Source organism: Protopterus annectens, chromosome 5.part1 (genome assembly GCF_019279795.1).
Source record: "Protopterus annectens isolate FY-2018-M chromosome 5.part1, PAN1.0, whole genome shotgun sequence".
NCBI lineage: Eukaryota > Metazoa > Chordata > Ceratodontiformes > Protopteridae > Protopterus > Protopterus annectens.
The window spans coordinates 541,815,124-541,837,680 of NC_056736.1; the positions used below are offsets into that span (position 1 = coordinate 541,815,124).

Here is a 22,557-nt window from a genome sequence, read left to right on the forward strand (position 1 = left end):
ATCAAAAGCCAACACCACCTCAGTCACTGGCCCTGACAATATACCAGGTTGCGTGATTACCGGTGCCAAACATTGGCCTATTTGACCCTTGCTTAACCTCTTTAATCTAAACCTCTTCACTGGTTACATTGTTGAAATGTGAAAAACAGCTACTGTAATGCTGTTACACAAGAATGGCCTAACCACAGACCATTAGTCTTACTAGCCTCATATGCAAAGCTATGGAATACACTATCTCAGACCTCATTAAACTGGGTATTGAATACTTCTTAAGCCTGGACCATCATTAATTTAGGTCTGTCAAAGGAATGTTCTGCCACTTTAATCTCATTCATTTTTTTTTAAGTTACTGAAGCAGTGGATGGCAATACATATGGCATTTCTGGACCTGGCCAAGGCCGCTGACACTATTGACCATGTAGCCACTTCTGACCGAATTGTAAATCTGATTATAAATCTTTCTTTTGTGTGGCAGACAGCTAATAGGTTGTCTTATAGTTGCAGTCACGGATGCCACTTCTGAAAGCAAAAAACCTATGGTGTACCACAGGGTTCAGTGTTGGGCCCACTACTATTCGCCATTTATATATCAAAACTACATGCCAACACTCCTGGCTTATACCTACCTAAGTTTGCAGACAACTGTAAATTGGGTGTTGCTATTCGATCTTCCATCAACTTATAATTGCTCCAACATGGGTTAGACCACGTTAATGACTGATTACATGTGAAAGCTGTAGCAGTTATTTTGGTAAACAAAACATTTTCATATACCATGCAGGTGACACATCTCTCTAATCAGACAATGCAAGGATTTAAGCACTCTTGTTGATAATTCCTTATTTTCAAACCATCATGTTTCTGCAGAAGTTAAGAAAGCATTCCACCTGGCTGATCTAAATACCAAAGGCATCTCCTCTACATCCAAGGTTGTTTTAATTTCTCTTTAGTATCATATCTTAACAGAGCTACTACTGGATATAAGGCACGTGTTGGTGTGTTTTTGTCTAAACATATCATTGAATTCGAGAGAATTAAAAAATTCATAACTAAAAATTTCAGTACCTTAAAGAATATTAGTTATCAGGGCAGACTGATAGCCCTTTCCCTCTGTACTCAGTCTGTTAGTGACTCCTCCATGGAGATCTAGATTTAGCCCTTCTAACTATTAAAGATCCAACCCATTCTGACACCTGTTCCTTTGCAGAACAAATGGCATCTCAAATATACAGTTAAAGGAACTAAACTTTCAACAGATAAATAAGAAATGTTGTTATGACAGATTCCTAGTCCAGTGTATCCCTCATCTTTGGAGAAAACATCTACTAAATATCAAGCAAAATAGCATCCTTATCACCTTCAAGGCAAACCCAGACAAATGGACTGTCAACCTCACATTCTCTCCCAGTCTATCCTGAAATGTATCCTTAAGGCTGGCCAGAACGTTTGAATAAACTTGTAATGGCCCTCAGAGTGATTGCCTAATTCTTACCCATGAGCCTTCTTCTTCTTCTTTCGGCTGCTCCCGTTAGGGGTCGCCACAGCAGATCAACTGTTTCCATTTCTTCCTGTCCTCTGCATCTTGCTCTGTCACACCAACCACCTGCATGTCCTCTCTCACCACATCCATAAACCTTATCTTAGGCCTTCCTCTTTTCCTGTTACCTGGCAGCTTCATCCTTAGCATCTTTTTCCCCAATATACTCTGCATCCCTCCTCAGCACTTGTCCAAACCAACGTAATCTTGCCTCTCTGGCTTTGTCACCAAACCTTCCAACCTGGGCTGACCCTCTAATATACTTATTCCTAATCCTGTCCATCCTCGTCACACCCAGTGCAAATCTTAACATCTTCAACTCTGCCACGTCAAGCTCTGACTCCTGCCTTTTTGTCAGTGCCACTGTCTCCAACCCATATAACATATCTGGTCTCACTACCCTCTTGTAGACCTTCCCTTTCACTCTTACTGGTACTTATCTGTCACAAATCACTCCTGACACTCTTCTCCACCCACTCCATCCTGCCTGTACTCTCTTCTTCACCTCTCTTCCACACTCACCATTACTCTGAACTGTTGATCCCAAGTACTTAAACTCATTCACCTTCGCCACCTCTACTCCCTGCATCCTCACCATTCCTTTATTAACCTATAAACCCAGAAATGTCATGCAGCCTAGGCAATAGCACAATCCTCTTTCACAGTACAGATGGCTACACCATACCAATCATTACATGTATTGACCAAATAGGACTTTAATCCTGAAAAGGGCATCTAGGATCTTCTATGTCATTTCTTTGCAAAGGAAGGAAAGGTGAAGCTACCTGCTACTGCTACCAAGACAATGGTTAGATAACTTACCATCCCATATCATGGATAGTACAATACAGTTAATAAACTTTTCTTAGCCTCGTAATGTGGCATCTTATATGCAAATAGTTCACAAACATACAAGAGTTTATGTACTATATGTATGACTGGACTTATTTTATGCATATCTTGGCTTTATGTGTGATTGGATCTTTTTTCCTTTTTTTAACCAAGACAATGGTTAGATAACTTACCATCCCATATCATGGATAGTACAATACATTTAATAAACTTTTCTTAGCCTCGTAATGTGGCATCTTATATGCAAATAGTTCACAAACATACAAGAGTTTATGTACTATATGTATGACTGGACTTATTTTATGCATATCTTGGCTTTATGTGTGATTGGATCTTTTTTCCTCAAATTTTTTTTATTAAGATTTAACAATATAACAGTTAATATATATATATATATATAGAGAGAGAGAGAGAGAGAGAAAATTAGTTATTTAAACAAGTAAACAGATGAAAAAAAAAACAAAATCAACTCTATACGAAGGTGTCTACTATACATCTTAAACTCTAAATATTCATGAAATAAGTTTTGTTACTAACATAGTAGTGATAGTTTTTTTAGCAGTTCTTTAAGTTTCATCCAGGTATTTATGTTGTAGTAATTCTGGCTGTTCTCATCTCGATTATAAGAAGCTCTAAATGAGAAATATTGGTTGCAATACTTATAAATTCTTTCAGAGTTGAAGGTAATTCATTTTTCCAGTTCTTGGTGATTACTTTCCTTGCAATTGTTAGAATACTTCATAGAAATGGGTAGTTTATTTTCTTTATACAAGCAGGTATTGGGGAGTTGAATAAAATTTATGATTTGGTTAAAATAATTTTATCATTAAATAGACCCTGTAAAAACATTATTATTATTATTCCAAAATGGTTTAATAACTTTGCAATAAAAAACATATGCTGCCAATCTGCTTTAATATTCCTCTTACATCTCCAACATTCTACTTGTTTTTCATGCATTAATTCAATTCTATCTGGAGTAATGAATGTTTACCTGGAAGTTCATACATAAAACTATCTCCATTTTAATGAGGAAGTAGTTTGTTTTTGAGATGATAATATATATATTTTGTTATATATTCTACAATTTGCAATTTTTCTCTATCAATCAGCTGAAACCAATAAATCAAATTGCTCTACTTAAATGCATTTATTGTAGACACAAGTTAAAAGTGCTTATGTTGTTTTGTGTATAAGGAACTGGAAACAGTAAAAAAAAAATCCATCCTTTATATTCTGGATTTTTGTAAATAAAATTTCTGAAGGAAGTTATTATCAAGAAAATATAAGTATAATTAATTAGTAGATTCCGATTACCCAGAATCTTCTTCTTCTTCTTCTTCTTCTTTCGGCTTTTTCCCGGTTAGGGGTCGCCACAGCGGATCACCTTGTCCGCACATTAATTGGCAGTGGAGTTTTACGGTGTCAAGTTGCCAGCCTGGCGCCCAACCTTCCACAGAAGGCACACTCACATGCACACCTAAGGCCAATTTAGAGTGTTCAATCCACCTGCAGCATGTCTTTGGGATGTGGGAGGAAACCGGAGCACCCGGAGGAAACCCACGCGACCACAGGGAGGACATGCAGACTCCGCACAGAAGGCACCCCAGCCGAGGATCGAACCGGAGAACCTCTTGCTGTGAGGCGACAATGCTAACCACTGCACCACCGTGGCCGCCCTATTCCGATTACCCAGAATATAATCTTTTATTGACCAAAATTATTAACAACATTTAATGTAAGTAAGGAAATGTGGTTAATATTCAAAATTGTAGATATTCAATAGAAAATAAACTTAACTTAATGAAATCATCAGTAAAAATACTGTTCCTAAGTTTATTGATCTTTTAATCATTCTGATGTATCAGGAAATGCTGGAGAAAGGACTTTTATCTAGAGTATATAAAGTATTTAAAAATTCTACAGAATATTACAATGAAAGTTAGTGGGATTATTTCAATTCCATAAACAGTTGTTATCCATCTCACTGGATCTTTTAATGTTACTCTACCTGCATTCAGACAGCCCTCAGCCTCCACTGCCTAATTGTGTGACTCTGAGCAAGTCACTTAACCACACATAGCGCCCAGGCAGAGTATGAAAAAGGTCTATCCCATCCTGAATATGCTCTTCCCCAGTAAACAAACAGAAATAAATAAATAAAAATAAAAATTCACTTGTACTATAATCTGAATTTTGCTTCACAGTCATTTTGTATACAATATTGTTGACTGAAAGACTTTGATACATTCTCTGCTCTTTGGCTTCATGTCATGGCTGAAAATGGTCAACAGACCAGTCCACTTATCCAGTTAATAAATAGTTAATAAAGTCACTATGCACACAGATACCTGCAGAAGCATCCCTGAAACAGTGTCAATAGTGTCAACTTATATCTGGCTACATGGAAAATGACTTTTGAAGCCTTAAGAATTTTCTCAAAAGCTTTTCTGCCTAGAGAGACCAAGAGAAGGAACATGATCTCTAACACCTGGTACACAAGTGAAGCCTAGAACTGGACTGAAGATGACAAGTATTTTACGAGATTTAAGTTTTATTTGACTAAAGCACAGGTGCCAAACATTTCCATTGTAAGGGATTCAGTGCCAGAGGACAGGTAAGTCAGATGCTTTGTTTTTTATGATCAGTGCCATGTAGGAGAAATAAAGAAATTTATGACGGAATATATTATTTTCTTAAAGGTACTTAAAACATTAATTTATGTCCTAAAAATAAGCTGCTACTTTAGGACTACAGAAGCTAAAAAACAAGCGGTTTTCCATGCCGTACAAACAGTACCTCTCATTTTAAGGTTCTAAAGGAGAGGTGAGCAAAAATACGGTGTCCTGCTCCAAACAGGCATTCAACTCTGGGATGGAAAGGAAAAGATACTTGCACCAGTGTTATCTCGCCTTCAGGAAATCACCAAATTAGAAATCTTTCCAGAAGAATTTGTAGAAAGTGCTTTATCATCTTTGTCAGCCCTGATGGAGAATCTCTTGATGTCTCAGTGTCAGAAAACCACCACCTCTTCCTCCTACAGTTTTTTCCATGAGGCCTATCCTCTTCACCACCAGCAGGCAAGGGGTGTAAACTAAGAAATGAGTAAAAAACAACTTGCAGGCCAGCGGGGCCTGCATTAGCTGGAAAGCTTGCACTTCTGGAGAGACATGACCACTGCAGAACCTGAACTAGTGCTTTCTCACACCTTCTCTATCTCCATGCTACAACGTACGCTCCCTTCTGTCACTCAGATGTGCATGCATGTAGACACACAATCAGACAATCAACTTTTACCAGGTGCAGAAATGATTTTCAAAATTAATAACTTGTAGTAACCAACTTTGTACTTATGAGTGAGAGGCCACTGCAATGTTGAATTCCTCTGTTTCAAACAGCAAGCACAGGCAGGACACTCAACAGGTAAGGGGACATACTGGTGACTGCACTTAGACCCCAAGACTGTCATGTGGGAAAAAAAACAATCCTGAGACAAGAAACCAGCACAGATAAGAAATAACATTGTGTTCAGTGAACTGAATGACTGGTAATGGCTACAGCTTCTAAATGAGACTGACTTCCATGACAGAAGCTAGTGAAAAGCATTGTTATTGCTTGTTTTGTGGGTCAGGTGATCTTGACTGCAAATCCATTGACCATTCTTTTGAAGGAAAATGAAGCAGGCAATGTTGATGGAGGGGTGAAACTGCTAAGGGAACTACAGACTAAGAAAAAAACAAACCCTTAGGCCTTAAGCATGGATGTCAGATCCGTTACATTTTGCCTTTGTGCAATGCATCAGTCACCCAACCCTTGAAATGTCAAACTCCTACACTTCATTTAACCAGTCTTTCTTTTGTCATTCCCCAAATTTCATTATATAAGGTGAAGATTGTCAACAAAGACCTTGAGCTTTGATTAGCCTCAGTGATAAGTGGTGCTGTTAAATCAACAGCACTAACAGAACAAGCTGGGGATGCTATGTGACAGTTTAAATTAGACATGATAATTTTGATGACAGTCGTACTTTTACGCCGTCAATATCAAGGGCAGTTCATAGAACGGCTTTGGCTTAGACTTTACGTCAGCATCAAAGAAAGGCGTTTTTGTAGTGGATGCTCTAAGGAGTTTCAGATAATTTGAACAGTGATAAAGAATGAAGCACCTCTGTTTTTTGAACAAGTTCTTTGATCCAGGGCAGGATGTATCACTGAAACTAAAGCCATGGCATCCATGAACACCCTTCTGCGCTTTGCAATCAAAACCTTCAGTGTGAAAGACAAAGGCTATTATCCATGGAGAGAAATGTCATGCAACAGATGATCTACTACTGCATTCAACTTCAAATGACTTCCTTAATAACTTTAATTGAAATGATTCAGGTATTCAACTAATAACTGAAACTGCTAGGAGTCGTTACTGATAACCAGCTCAAGTATGATCTCCGTGTTAACTCTGCCTGGACAAAACTCAATGATAAAAATGGGATATTTTTATTTGTTCAAAATGCTTCTTCTCCCAAGAGCAAGACTGACAACTACAGCAAAGCATTTAATTCCTTCATTCTTTTCATTAAGCATACCTAGTATCACCACTGATACACAAACTTAAACTATGACACAACATAATTTCTAGATTTGCTGCAGGCTATCCAATAAAAATATGCCATTGTCTTTCACTATATGACCCAAAGCTGGTTTGAATGTGAGCACTGCCCTTCCTCTGTACAGCTAAACTTTGTCCACTGACTAATCTATACACTGAAGAGTCACGCACTGGCCAACAAATAACCCAGATAAGCATTGGTGGGTGCTCCAGACCTCCACTGGTGAATCACACTGGTTCACATCTAAAAAAAAAAAAAATCATGAGATAAAGAACCCCAGGTACCAAGACATGCTTGAAGTTGTATCCCTGTACTATGTCTTACTTCTCTGAACTGCCATTTGAGAGTGGAAGTTTGCCTCGTTGGATATTTTCTGGGTTTTTGCTAAATCTCAGAGAGTTGTAATAAATGACTTGTTTGGTGTGCTTGGCCCCATGTTCATGATGTGTTGTATTAATTCATTTATATCATTCACATTTATTAATGGTACACTATATTATTTGTTTACCAATATTCTTACCGTATTATTATATGCTTTTATTGTTATGGAGATTTCATTTAGTCTTTGCTAGTTCACTGTGTTAATGCTGCACACAATGCTTTGATTAAAAGCACCTTAATAAAATCTGAAATTAAAGTTTATAGCTTTGCTCTCCATTACTCCAGTGACCTCATCCTCAGCACTTCACCTGCACTGACTTTGTGTGACAAAATGTTACTATGACCAGCTTGCACTATCACACAAATTTTCACTGTGCAGCCTGACTACTACCATCAACCATCAGCTTTTAACTGAAATGAAACAGCTCATTGCCAATGAGCAATAAAATGACTTATGAGAATCTTGGACACACACACCCCCATGTTCATGCATTGCAATGAGTTTAACTTACTTTAAATGGTAGTCTGTTGCTGGTCTGAGATCATTCACAGTGACGCTGGTTTCTTCGCCACTGAAACAAAGAAGTATACAAAGTAAAATATAAACTAACATGCATACCTGCTGTAGTCTGTGTCAAACATTTTGGGAAAATTACATACAGTATTTTAAGGAACAGCAGTTCAGCTAAATGTCATAAAACCAGAAAAAGGATAGGCTACCAAAAACACTGTAGATGCAGACATAAATCCAAAGTTAAAAAATATATATTGATACACTTTGTAGACTTAAATCCAAAGTTAAAGATAATGATACAGCTGTTCAACATAAGCAAATTGACAAACGTTAGCTCCAGGCAGACAGTAATGTTTCATATACCAGTAAAACAACATGTGTCTATAATATTCTGCCAGTTTTAATTCAGCTGTGTGCGTGAGCACTTTATTAAATGGTTTCATTAATCTCCATATGCACATGCCCAATGGTGCACCAGAATAACTGGCAGTTAAAAAAACATTTGGTCTTTGTTAAAATACCTACTACTGCTTAAAAACTAACCCTTTTAACTCAAGACGTCAGTCTGTCTTAGTAGTAGTTGTAAAGCAACTCACAATGGTAGAAAATGGCCAAGTCATGCTTTGCACATAATGGGTAGCAATGTTTAGTCAGTAGGACACAGCTTGAGGAACCAAACTACAACCATCCTTATCAATAAGAAATTGAATATATGACTGTGCCATGGTGTACTGTTTTAGCAATACAGCATCATTTAAAAAAAGTCTTAACTTTTTAAAATAATGCCACTGTAGAAGGGCTAACTTTGTTCCTCATCCATTTCTCCAATCTAATGTAAGCCAAAACGGATAGTTTCCAAATGTATTGGTCTATCTAGTTTTGATACACTGTGTCACTGTTAGTGTGTAAGTGTTACAGTATTGAAAAGTCTGGCAGTTAGCACAGAGGATTAAGGCTATGGGCTGCTAACAAGCTGCTAGTTGTGGCCCAAGGTTTAAGTCTCTCAGCCTCTATTTGTCTAGAGTCTGAAAAAGGTCGATGCGCATAGCAAAACTCAATAAATAAATAAATAAAGCCCAGAGCGTCATGTGGTTATTCAGATTATTTTATTGGGGGACTTCATTATTCACTCACAAACACACACACACTAATTTCAGTTCTGCTGCTTAACTGTAATTACCGACAGTGATATACTTCACCTGTTTTTCAGTAGCTATTATGATTCTTTGTACAGTGCAGCAGCCAAAGTTGGTGATGGTTTATAATAAATTTAAAATGGAGGTTGATGTTTGCCATTATATAATAAAATGCAATTGCTTATGTAATATAGTTTTTTGATGCCTTTTGATTAGAATGCTTGACCTGGACCATAACAGTGCCATTCCTAACATGAGTTTTAAAGCAGTTAAGCAAGGAATAAGATAAACTTGTTGGCTTCGTCAAATACTTGCAGTGTACTGAAACACAGACTTAATGCACATAACCCAGTATTAGGAATGGTATTTCAGAGAATGCATTGGTGCAGAAAGACTCTTAACTGCATAAAGTTTAAGTACACTAAAGCATAATATGACCCAAAAGGGCAAAGGTCTAATTTGAAAAGCTCACACCAAAAAGTCAGTAAAAGAAAGTTAAGACTTAAAAAGTGTAAAGTAAAACAGATAAGGTGGATAAGTTAAAAATGGATCACTTGACATATGATTCAGAAATCAGATGAAAAAAAAAGACACTTGGAAGCAGGTAAAATATAACAGTCATGGAGAGGCACTGGCATACAGGTTAATGTATTTACTGCAGAAATACAGGGTTTGATATTGACCTCTGTTCATTAGCTAGGCTTGTAAAACTCTGTAGACTAATAGCCTAGTATTTGTTTCAATTTTTAAGGGGTTGGAGGTTGGAATTATGGTCAAGATGTTTACCTCACAGACAAGAGGTACAGGGTTTGATTCTCACCAAGATAAAGTGACTGGGCTTAAAATGACCCACAAGGGCACCTAGCCTAGCACTTACCCATGAAGTTGTCAGAAGGGTTATGAAGGTAGGTTAACTAATACAAAAATAAAGACTACCTGACCTGTGTAACATCTATCTACTTCAATTTAGGCTGCCAAACTGTACTGCAACAGATCCTTTACTTTCCAACTGTTCTCTTTAAGAGTCCCCATGTGCACCACACATACTTAACTTCTACTATTAGTATTTCTACAACTGCTGAGGGAGAAACATCCCAAACATACATCAACGTCTCGATTTTTCCACACATTTGTTAATCAGGTTAGCCCACTGGGCACAAGTGTCCTTTTTTTGGGAGACCTAAGAACAATGTCTTGTTAAGTGACGTGCTCATTGTCACACAGTAGGCAAATGGAGGTAGAATGAATCAAACCCAGTACTCTGGGCTATAGAAAGCAGTTCATTAATAGCTCAGAGTCTTAATCCTGTAATACTTCCTCATACAGCAGAATTCATCTGCCCTCAAGCTTCAGTTGATGTTCTCTACAGCTTGTGAAACATTTTCTAAAAGGTGGAACCCTTCTGTATCTTGCGCATCTACTTAGTTGCATTATGCTCGTCCTTTTCTTCTGTGTATAAAAATATGTTTTTAAACCCGATTTTTCGGCCACTTCTGACCTGATCTCCAATATTTCATACTGCAAACAGAAAATTCACAAAAAGGAATAATCAAATAATTCCAATGTCCAAAAACTAGAGCACACAAATAAGCAGAGATTTGCCCTGCATCAAGCAAGCCATGCTTTACAATAACTACATCTTCACCTTACTATTAGTTAGTAATATGGGTTCCTATCAGAAGAGCAAATGATTAAATTAGCGAACACTCTTATATCGAACTTTAAAACTCGAAACCTGAAAATGTCGAAGGCACGGAACATTGATTTTTTTCCCCAGGGGAAAAAAAAAATCAATGGGCCGTTCTCCTGACTTTGCTGTTTTCTCAACTGTGGTGCGATCTCAGAGTTGGTATATTTCAGTTGGGGGAGGTGGGGTGGGCACAGCCCCCCACATCGAGGGGTGTGGGGAGCATAACCCCCCTACACTGTTTTTTTTTTTTTTTTGGATCAGCGAATTTATCTGTTCCTTCAACATTTTAAGGTTTTGCATTTTTAAGTTCGATAAAACAGCGTTCGCTATTTTTAGCTTTCGATCTTGTGATATAGATGCAGGAATACTGACAGCACTATCTGCAGTCTTCCACTCATTGATATAAACACAAGTAGGTCTGTTACATCATCTGCGGAGCCATGTGCCAAAAATACATGCAGTTAAGTTATATGAAGCTTGGGAAACAGTGCCAAAGCAAACAGTGACATTCATTGTGCTGTACAACAGAAAGCAAAACTGTCAGGCAAGCTACTATTGGATTCAAGGCATTACCACTGTCCTCTGTCAATACATTGCCCCTTGCTGGGTTGCCGTTAGGGGCATGGCTAGTAACATTATTTTCTTTCTGTTGTAATGCCTGTCTCTCTGTCATTCAGCATCAAGTTAGTCTTTCCAGTTGCCTTCCAAGACTAGTTAATAGTATGGGCAGGGCAGTGGTTCCGTGATTAATGCTGTCACCTCACAGCAAGAGGTTCTCCGGTTCAATTCTTGGTTGGGGTGCCTTCTGTGCGGAGTCTGCATGTCTTCCCTGCATTTGCATGGGTTTTCTCCAGGTATTCCGGTTTTCTCCCACATTCCAAAGACATGCATCTGGAGCATTTCTCTCCAGGCCTCCACTGAAAATAGGCTCTCTCCTAGTCGGACTTCCCCAGTCAACAAATGTTAAATAAATAAATAAATAAATTACACTTCTATGAGATACACAGTTAATACTGCAGCATGCATCAGTGAAATAGGAATAGATATTTTCTAATAATTGTCTGCATTTGCTTAAAGAAAAAACACTCATTTTAAGTGAAATCAGAAAATGTGTGTTAAGAAGTATCTCCGTATATCCAAGGTTGCAAGACCTCAGTATATTTAGAGATTTGGAGGTGTGCAAATCCAGGGAAGGTGGCAAGCCCCCCCCCCCCCCAAAATGCTTTTTTTTGTCTTCTGATAAAGGTGACAATGTGCGTTATCCTGATGCAACATTTGCCAGCATGATGTTCAACTACAGATCTGCTTCTGGAAGGTACTTCTCAAGAGATTCAACATCAGTGAAGGTCTGAAGTACTCCTGGCTCAAGCTTAAACCCCCATTTTTTGTCTTGCCCTTTCTTATACTGCTGCCTGTTTTTGGGCCAGTCACATAATAAACTAAAATGCAAAAGTGTCTATAGTATTATAAACTTTGCACTTCAGTCCTTTTTAAATGCATGTATAAATAAAATCTATACCTTATACATCATATCAATCTGTAAGTTTGTCACCTCTCTATTTAAGCCATGTGGAGCAACAGCTATCACACTCGTCTTTGGTACAGACAGCTGTGAGTTCTATTCCCATATCAGGGAGATGGATTGCTGAAATTGTAGTTCAGCATAAGGGGGCTCTCCTGCATTCCTGAGTGTATCTTCCTATGGATGAGATGTTAGATCAAGGTCCCATCTACTTGAGACTGTAGCAGCTCAGCTGGATGTAAAAGATTCCATGGCACCTATAGAAAAGAGTAGGGATCCTTTCTTAAACACAATGCAAACATTACTTATGTATTTACAAAATTAATATATTTAAAGGCACATATATACACATTTCTATTTTATTTATTTATTTATTTTACTATTTAGCATTTTTTCTTAAAACATCTTCATTACTATTCTTACTTAAACAACCCCCTATTCCTTCTTCTACAAGCATAATCTGATTGTTCGCAATATATCCGCCAAAGTCCATTTCTTATTAAACAAAATTTAATTCAAACTTTCATTCCAAATAAAATGAAATGTACGTACTTACCATAATGATAGATCCCTGTTTTATGTGTCTGTCTGGTTCAACTTATGGGTTATTGTTTCTAACTCAAATGACACTGGCCAAATCCTTCAAGACTTCCAACTTGCTAGGCTCCGCCTTCCTTACCCACAACCCCCCACTCCTCAATCAACCCCTCAGCTTGAGTCTGTCTCATCTAAAACAAGCTCTAAACTACAATACTCCCAAAAGCAGGAAGATACGGGATTCCAAAAAGAAGAAGACAACCACCAATGCCCAGTCATCTCAGAAAATGAAGTTCACAAAAAAAAAAACAAAGGTGGGGCCAGTGGGGGAAGTTTGAACCAGACAGAGACAGGGAACACAGATCTATCATTAAGGTAAGTACATAACGTTTGTATCCGATGTTGTCTTCTCCATCTGGCTTCCACATCTGAGACAGAGTCCCCATTCATATAAAAATCCTTTGGAAGTACTAAAGAAGGATATTCTGCAACACGGTGGAGCCAAAGGAAGCTCTGTATTTAGAATGAATATCCAGCTTGTAATGGGAAACAAAGATATGGAGGCCCACCCAAGTAGCCGCTGCTCTAACTTCATCCAAAGATATTCTGGAAAAGAAAGCAGTAGAAGTTACCATAGCTCTGATAGAATGGTCCTTAGCTTTGCCAGGTAGGGTCTTGCATCTCAAAGTATAAGCAAAAGAGATATAGTCTGACAGCCACTTGGATAAAATCACTTTTGATGCAGGTCTGTCCAACCCAGATCTCGAAAACAAAACAAATAATTAAGTAGATGTTCTAATGTCTTTGGTCCTGTCTACATAAAATCTCAATTGCCTATCCACATCCAAACAATGTAGAAAGTATTCACCATTGTTCAAAAAATTTGGAAAAAGCACAGGAAGGTGAATGGAGCTATATAAATTACTGTCCAAAGCCACTTTGGGCAAAAAAGAAGGATTCGTACAGAGAGAATCCCTATCTTTATGGAAAACCAAAGAGGCAGGAGGGGAATCAAGAGCCTGTAACTCAAACTCTCTCAGCCAAAGTGACCACCATCAAAAATAACTTTCAAAACACAACTTCAAATCCAAAGTAGCAAAAGGTTTGAATGGAGGGCCTGCAAGGACTTGCAACACAAAAGGTAAATCCCAGGGAGGGACTGGATCCCAAACTGGGGGACGCAACAAAAAGGTACCTTTGAGGAAAGCCTTAGAAATCGTGAGAGCAGCCAGAAGAACACTACCCCTGCTGACATGAAAGTTAGAAACAGCTTTCAACAGCTGCCAACTGCACCTGAATCATAGAAAAACTAGAGCCTGAATAAAACAACTCAGCAAGAAAATCCAGAATGGAAAAGGGATCAAAACCTTGAGATTCTGCCCACAGTGCAAAACATCTCCATTAACTGGAATACACCCTCCTGGTAGAGTGGTTTTGAGACAAGACAAGAAATGTATGACACTATCAGAAAGCCTGGGATTCCTGGCCATCAAAGTAACTGGAGAAACTACGTGGTTAACTTGAGGGACTGTAGATTGGATCGATCTTGGTCTGCTGTATGAGAAATAAGATCTAGAATAGGCTCTAGAATGCAAGAGGGGTACCACAGAAGAGGCCATAGAAAGAGGAACCACACCTGAAGAAGCCAGGAGGTGGCTATGAGAATCACAGTTGCTCTGTGGCTGACTTCAGGAGAAATTTTACAGTCGGAGGAACTGGGAGATAAGCATACAATAGTCCTGGAGCCCAAGCATAGAGAAGAGCATCTCTGCATGACTGCCCCTGAGGGAGACTAAGGCATAACAGCTGCTGCACGTGGTGCTGTATGGGGAGGCAAAGAGGTCACAATACATAGTGCCCCGGCACTAAAAGATCTGAGCTGCTACTCTCAGATTAAGAGACCACTCATGAAGAAGCAGAATATTCCTGCTCAGGCTACTAGCCAGAATGCTTGATTTCCCTGGCATGTGCACTGCAACCAGAAACCACTGATATGAAATTCCCACTGCTAAAACCTTGTAGCCACTTGACAAAGAGGGTAAGAACATGCTCCCCCCTGCTTTTTGAGAAAACAGACATACTGTCCAGCTGTACTGAAATCACACTGCTGGGGAGGGCGTCCTGAAAGGCCTGCAACACAAGAAGGACAGCCCTCATCTCGAGAAGACTGATGTGGATGTCAGCCTCAGCAGAAGACCAGGACACTTGATGCAACTTCCCTTCGAAATGCCCCACACCCAAGAAGGGAGTTGTCCATGGTTATTGTGGCCACAGGAAGAGGAAAGACAAACCGTCTCCTGTTGGTCACTAAGGGAGACTACAACCACCATATAACTTTGTCAATCTTACCGGAAAGTCCACTGAATGAGTAAAGAATGACCACAGTACCTCTATGATCCATTGCAGAGCCTTCATATGATAACTCACTAGAGGGACCAATCCTATTTAAGCTGCCACGTGGCCTAGGAGTTTCAAGATCGCATGAGCTGGAGGCTTTGAAAGTGAAAGTACTGATACTGCCTGAGATCGAAGGCTGATCAGTCTGGAGATCGGAAGCTTGGCAATTTGAGTGACAACATCCAAAATGACAACCTATGAATGCTAATGTCTGAACAGTCTGTAGACTTCAATTTGGATAATGAACAGTAATCACTAAGCAGTCACATAACTGGAGTAAGGTGTCTCGATCCATGACAAATGATGCTCTTGTCTTGTGGGACAGTGAGGAGCCAATCATCCAGGTAAGGGAAAACCTGGAAACCCTGCAACCGGAGCCTGGATTCAACCACTGTCATGCACTTGGTAAACAGCCGGGGGTGGTGATGAGACCAAATGGCAGGGCTCTTAATTGATAGTGATTGGCCCCCAACCAGAAGCACCAAAACCTCTTGAAGTACCTCTATATCTTGATATGATGGCAGGCATCCTTGAGGTCTATCAAGCACATCCACCTGTCCTTCCTCAGCAGAGGTAGTAATGGACTGCACTGTGAAAATCTGGAACTTGGTCTTTCACAAAGGGATTCAATCTGCTTAAGTCCATAACAGGCCTGGGGTCTTTGTCCTTCTTTGGTACCAGAAAGAAGCTTCAGTAGTCTCTGGATCCTCACTGTTCTGGTGGAACTTCTTGGATGACTTATCTTGCCAGTAGGTTCTGATTCTCTTAACACTGACTGCAGTCTCTGGTGGGGTGGAACATCTGGGAGACATTTGTAATGAAACATTGGGATTTCTAAAAAGGGAATAGTATAGCCTCTGGATATAACTCTCAACAACCACGTGTCTCAGGTGATGGCCCCCCCAAGCTTCTGGGTGAAGAGAAAAGTGACCCCTAACTACTTCTGGAGAAGGACAGTTGGACAATCCTTCATTGCTGCTGATAGGGACAGCCAGAGAGGGCTCCACAGAAGCCCTGATTCTGCAGTGAGCCCAGCCCCACAGGCAACATCCATTAAGGTCCCAAAAAGAGAGAGAGATGTTTGCCCCAATCTGTTTCCTTGAAAAGGTTTGCTGAGGGGCAGCAAAAAGTACAGTTGTGTACACTTACCATAAATGTAGATGTTTGAGTGTTTTCACTGTTGCAGTCATCACATTTCAGTTATCTTCTTGCAGTAGCCCTCAGTCGGCCTGATTATCAAAGTCTTGGGTCCTGCATCGGTTGTTGTCTCATCTTCCATGACATCAGGTAGTCAGTGGTATAAAGCATGCAGCCGACACCATTACATCAGTTTTTCTTGCCCCAGATGTCAGGTGCCCCCATAATGGGAAGCAATTATATACAAGGTTACACCTCCAACAAAAAATCAAATACACCAAAAAGCTTTAGGCATAGTAAACAAGAATAGAGGTATAGTCAATAGAAGACAGGGGGCTGGAGGGAGGGTAACCAGGACTGCAACAGTGAATACACTCGAACATCTACATTTATGGTAAGTGTACACAACTGTACTATGTTCTTCGTGCTTCATTGTTGCAGTCATCACATTTGGGTAGATTCCCAAAGCTAAGGATGGGAAGAGGAAATTAGATAGCATTAGGACCAGCTATAAGGCCCTGCAAGACTGCAGTGGCAAAACCAGCTCTGGATTTAGAAAAAATTGGCAAGCGGTAATGCTTGGTGAAGGTATGTACAGAACTCCAGATAGCAGCTTCTAGGATGTCCCTGGTAGGGACACTTCTGAGAAAGGCTGTAGCAGTAGATGCAGCCCTGGTTGAATGTGGCCTAATCCCCTGTGGGGTAGGTTTGCCATGGTGCTTATAGCAGAAATGAATGCAGTGGCCTATCCACTTAGAAATGGTTTGCTTTGAAATGGCCTTCCCCTCTGCCCCTGCAGCAAATGCAACCAGCAGCTTCCTGAGAGGTTTAGTCCTGTCCAAGTAAAATCTAAGTTGTCTGTGCACGTCCAATGAGTGCAGTATTGATTTCCCCTTGTCTGTGGATTAGAGAAGTAGGCAAATGAATGGACTGATTAAGGGCCACACAGGATACCACCTTGGGCATGAAGGAGGGATTGGTCCTGTGGGACACCCTGTCCGCATGACAGATGATGAAAGGCTACACTGTCATGAGGGCCTGTAATTCAGACACTCTTCTTGCTGAAGTGATAGCTAGAAGGAAAGCTGTTTTCAAAGAAAGGAATTTTAACTCTGCATTTGAAGCTGGCTCAAAGGGAGGTAGAGTGAGTTTTTCCAGGCTGGAGTAGGAGCTCTCTTGGGTGGTCTTACATTTTTTGCCCCTCTGAGGAACTGCTTCAACAGTGGATGAGAGAAGAGGGGTGGGTTCTGTATTGAAATAACCTGAAATGGCTGAGGCATGAATTTTGATGGAGGAAAAGGAAAGGTCCTTATGAAGCATCTCAGTTAAGTACTGAAGAATCTGAGGTAAATTGGGTGCTGCTGTGCCCATCCCCTGAGTTTGGTTCCAAGAACAGAATCTTTTCCATTTTTCAGCATAGGATTTTCTAGTACTAGGCCTCCTTGCCTCCAGAATGACATCCATCATTTGTTTACTGTGGGATGGTAACAGAGAGATCAGGTAATTAGCCAGGCTGCCAGGTTCAAGGTTTGAAGCTGTGGGTGCAGAATCTGGCCCTTCTGCTGGGACAGCAGGGTAGCGGACTGAGGCAGATGCCATGGTGTCAGCAGTGACATAATGCGCAAGAGGGGGTACCAGTGTTGGCGTGGCCAGTCTGGTGCAATCAGTATTGTCCTTGGTTTGTCCTGTTTGATCTTTAGTAGTGCCTTGGAGAGGAGAGGCACAGAGGGAAAGGCATAAACGGATAGGTTTTTTCAGGTGAAGGACTGGGCATCCACTTTCCAAGCTTGTTTGTGGGGAGTCCTTGTGCAGAATTTGTTCAATTGGTAGTTCCTGGGGGAGGCAAACAGGTCCATCTCTGGGCTCTCCCATTTGTTTCCCAACATGTTGAATATCTTTGGTTCCAGTTTCCACTCGTGTGGGTCCATGAGATTTCTACTTAGGTCATCTCCCAGTGTATTTAACTTTCTTGGCAGGAATTGAGCCTGTAGGTGCACTTGGTAGCTCAAGGCTGTGTTCCACAGAGCCATGGCTAGTCTGCAGAGAGGGTATGAGTGGGTTCCTCCCTGCTTGTTTATGTACCACATAACAGTGGTGTTGTCCGTCTTTACCATTAATTGTCCTGGAAGAATGTGGTCCTTGAAGGCTGTCAGAGCATTCTATACAGCTAACATTTTTTTTTGATTGATATGCAGGTGCATTTGACTTGGGTTCCATTTGCCATGAATGCACTTCCCTGCCAAGTGAGCTCCCCATACATAGTCTGATGCATCTGTTGTTAGGGTTTGGGTGGCAGGGGGTAGAGCAAATGGCAGTCCCTTGTTTTGGTGGCAGGCCTCTTGCCCACCAAAGGAACTCTATCTGTAGACAAGGTATGATAGGAATCATTGACTCTAGATTCTGAGAATGTTGACACCATAGGCTTTTTACATACCATTGTAGTTTACTCATATGCAGTCTTGCATATGGAATTAGTAGAATGCAGGAGGCCATGAACCCCAGGGCTTGCAGTATTTACCTTGCAGATAGCTGGGTCTTTGTGGCCAGTAGTTTGAAGTAGGTTGTCAAATGAACTTGTTCTCTGGCATGAGGCAGGCCATCTGGGAAGTTGTATTAAAGCTTGCTTCCAGGAATACAATTTGCTGGCAGGGTACAAGATGGGATTTCTTTTCGTTTATGGTGTACCCCAGAGAAGTTAGCAATTTCTTTACAAATGCCAGTTGGTTCAATAGTATGCCCCGGCTTTCTGCCTGAATTAGACAATCGTCTAGGTATGAATATATTTGAATATTTCTTTGCCTGCAAAAGGCAATGACTGGAGCTAGGCACTTTGTGAACACCCTGTGCGCAGTAGATAAGCCAAAGGGCAGTGCAGAGAACTGATAGTGCATCTAGCCTGCTTTGAAGCGTAGGTATCTTCTGCAAGATTCCCTTATTGGAATGTGCAGGTAAGGCTTCCTTTAAATCCAGTGTTGCCAACCAGGCATCTTTGCCTAGCATAGGAAGTAGCTGATGAAGAGTTAGCATCTTGAATTTTGGGATTACCAAAAATGTGTTTAGGATAGACAGGTCCAGGATAGGAAGCCAGGAGTTGTCTTTTCTGGGTACCAGAAAATGTCTTGAGTAGAAAACCTTGTCCCCATTCTTCCTCTGGGAAAGCCCTGAAGCTTAAAAGAAAGAGAACTTGCTTTTGAGCCTCTGCCCACTGATTTGGGGGAAGATATGGCCAACCATTTGGGGTTGGTAAGGAGTGGAAGTTGAATCTGTATCCTTGGGAAACCATATTTAAAACCCATTTGTCCTGGGTAATGAGTTCCCAATCTTTTGCCTGTAGGGCAATCTTGCCCCCTAAAGGAACAGTCAGTTGAGCAGGGCTTGGAAGATTTAAAGTTAAGTCATTGGGACAGTTTACCATGGGGGGGGGGGTCTTACTACTTTCTGCTTTGAAAGTGGGAGCCCCCCACTGCTTAGCCCTGTGAGTCCCTTGGGACTGCAGCCTGGGTGTTCTGCTGGGTTTGGGTTTGTACTGAGAAGGCCTGGAAGACGCAGGAAAGGACCAATTCTTAGAAGGCCAATGCCTACTAAATCTGGGAGGTTGTACTTGCAGGAAATCTTTAACAGTTTGCATAGATGTAGCTTTTTCCTCCATCTTTTTAAGTACTACTTCTGCTTTGTTGCCAAGCAGGCGGTCTTGGTTTAAGGGAGCATCCAGCAATTTAGCCTTTACATGATCTGGCAAAGATTGCTCCTTAAGCCAAGCATGCCTTCTAAGTACAAACCCAGTGACAGCAGCCCTGCAAGATGCCTCTAAAGAATCAAAACCACACTGCAAAGTATGTTTTCCAACTTGTTCAGCAGAATGCATTAAATCCTGTAAATCTTTATTTTCAGCACAATTAGGAATCAACATCAACTTCTGTTTAAGCAATCCAATAATATGCTGCTAATACTTTAACATATGAAACTGGCAGTTTAAGGCCCTAATGGCCAAGGTTGCACAAGTGTACACCTTCTTACCCCATCTATCCAGTGCCCTGGAATCTCTATCAGAGGGGGTAGGAATTTTGGCAGTAGTGACCTTAATGCCCTTGGGTCCCTGTGAAATGGTTTCAGGATCCGCAGTAGGATTTTTAAAAAGGAACTTGTGAGAGTCAGGAACCCTGTAATACCTATCAGGTTTTCCGGGAGCAGGAGGTAAAGAGTCAGAGGCCAGGCTAGATTCCGAGTAGGCATCATCAACAATGTCCAATACAGAGGTATAGCTAAAGGCCTATGCTGAGGCAGGAGTAAGAATTCCCTAAGCCTCTTTTTGGAATCAGAGTAATCCTGGCTTTCCCAGCGGAAATGCTCCCTAAGAGTATGAAAGGTTTCACCAAAAGAGAAATCTTCTGGAGGGGAAGCAGAGGACATGGAGTCCTCTGCATCAGAATCCTCATAGATAAATAAGGGTAAATCCTGGTCATCAGTGGAAACAGAAATTTCAGAGTCCTGATCAGAAGAATCAGAAGGAAAATCAGTCCTAGGTCTCTTAGAGGGGGAAGGGTGGCTTCCGCTGATTAGAGTAATAAGGTCTTCAGCCATTCTTATCATTTGTTTTTTAGGCATAGGGGCCTGACCATGCAGTCTGGGCATCTGTTTTCTAGGCATGGATCGAGTTTTAGGCCTTGAAGAAGAAGAAGATGGCGTCAGTTTAATATGCAAGTCAGTAGGTCTGAATACACCCTCAGAAGCCGGTGCCTGCACAGCGGCTCCAGACCCATCCAAGGTAGAGACATCCGTAGGTTCCACAGTCGAAGAAGCATCTCGCGGAATACCGGACTCCAAATGGTTCTCAGTAGAGGCCTGCGAATCTGAAGTAGCGGGTATCAGGGGCTAGCGCCTCACTGAGCACCGACAAACTGGCAACTAGCTTAGGAGAAGCGTCATCGGCAGCTTTGGACCAATGCGGTCTATCTCTGTCTTTATCTTTGCGTTTTTTCAGAATGTCGGTAGTTGGGTGACTTACCAAAGCCATTTCTGGATAACTGAACTGAGTACCAAAATATGTAGAAGCGTAAATGAACAGACGACGAATAGTTTGAGGTTTGAATAAGGCACAAAACCGACAGCGAGGTACATCGTGGTTTGGGCCTAAGCAAGGAATGCAGTACGAATGAAAATCTTTATGAGGTATTTGCTTTCTACAAGAAATACAATTGTTAACTTTTACTGACATCGGTTTAGAGCAAGAAAAAGATTCCCCAACAGGGTACTTAACTTAGTTGAAGACTTCGGTTCTGAAACTCGAAAATGAAAATTTCTGGAGTCGGCCGACCGGCACTTGCGAACTGCTTCTGGTTCGGGCACCGCACGGCAAGAAAAACTGGTGTAATGGCATTGGCTGCATGCTTTATACCCCTGACTACCCGACATCATGGAAGTTGAGATAGCAAATGACGCAGGACCCAAGACTTTGATAATCAGGCCAACTGAGGGCTACTGCAAGCAGATAACCCAAATGTGATGACTGCAACAGTGAAACACGAAGAACATCATACTCCCACAGTGGACAGCATCTTCCCTTCTTGCTCGCTCTTAGTGAGAGCATCATATTTTTGGCCCAAACAAGGAAGACACATTAAACGGGGAGTTAATAAAGGATGACTTGTAGCAAGCCGCAAAGTTGTACAGTGACATATGGAGACACATGGCAATGCCACAGCCTGCCACTCGGGAATCTCCACTGGCTGCACTGGAAATAAATTTCATGGAAATGTTGGCGATAGACAGCAGGGTAGACAACTAAGTCTCCAGAGTCTTTAGAATCTCCTCAACATTTCAGACATCGGATTGCATTGAAGTCTAGTCAGATTAGATAAATAATTACATGCCTTCAAGGCAAACATCGCTGAAGCATAAGATCCCTTGCCTAAATGGTCTAAAACCCGAGATTCTCTATTTGGGTGATGGACTGAGGAACTTTCCTCAGATATTTCCTTTTTGGTGGGTGTTGCCACCACAATCACATCCATGGCTGGACCCTTACTCCAATGAAGTTATTCCTTGAGAGGAGCAAGAATTCTGTTGGGCTTCTTAGGAACAGGTCCCACCATGACAGGTTCCTTCAATGCCCTCTCAGACACTAAACCTAGGAGTTCATCCAGAGGGGTAACTACCCAAAGCGTGGATGGGCCTATACTGAAGGCCTCCAACAATGGTGACTCCTCCATACAGGAGGCTTTATTGGCCCAGTCCCAGCATTCATGACG

The 22,557-nt window shown here is 41.0% G+C and overlaps 1 protein-coding gene across 5 annotated transcripts in view; it reads right to left on the reverse strand.

The window, feature by feature from the left end:
• Positions 1 to 22,557, reverse strand: part of FNDC3A (fibronectin type III domain containing 3A) — a 3,267,883-nt gene that overhangs the window by 1,063,569 nt on the left and 2,181,757 nt on the right. For all 5 annotated transcript variants that reach the window (XM_044073165.1, XM_044073164.1, XM_044073166.1 and 2 more), the window contains one exon: positions 7,889 to 7,948. In XM_044073165.1, the coding sequence (XP_043929100.1) occupies positions 7,889 to 7,948 (60 nt within the window). The remainder of the gene's footprint in view (positions 1 to 7,888; positions 7,949 to 22,557) is intronic.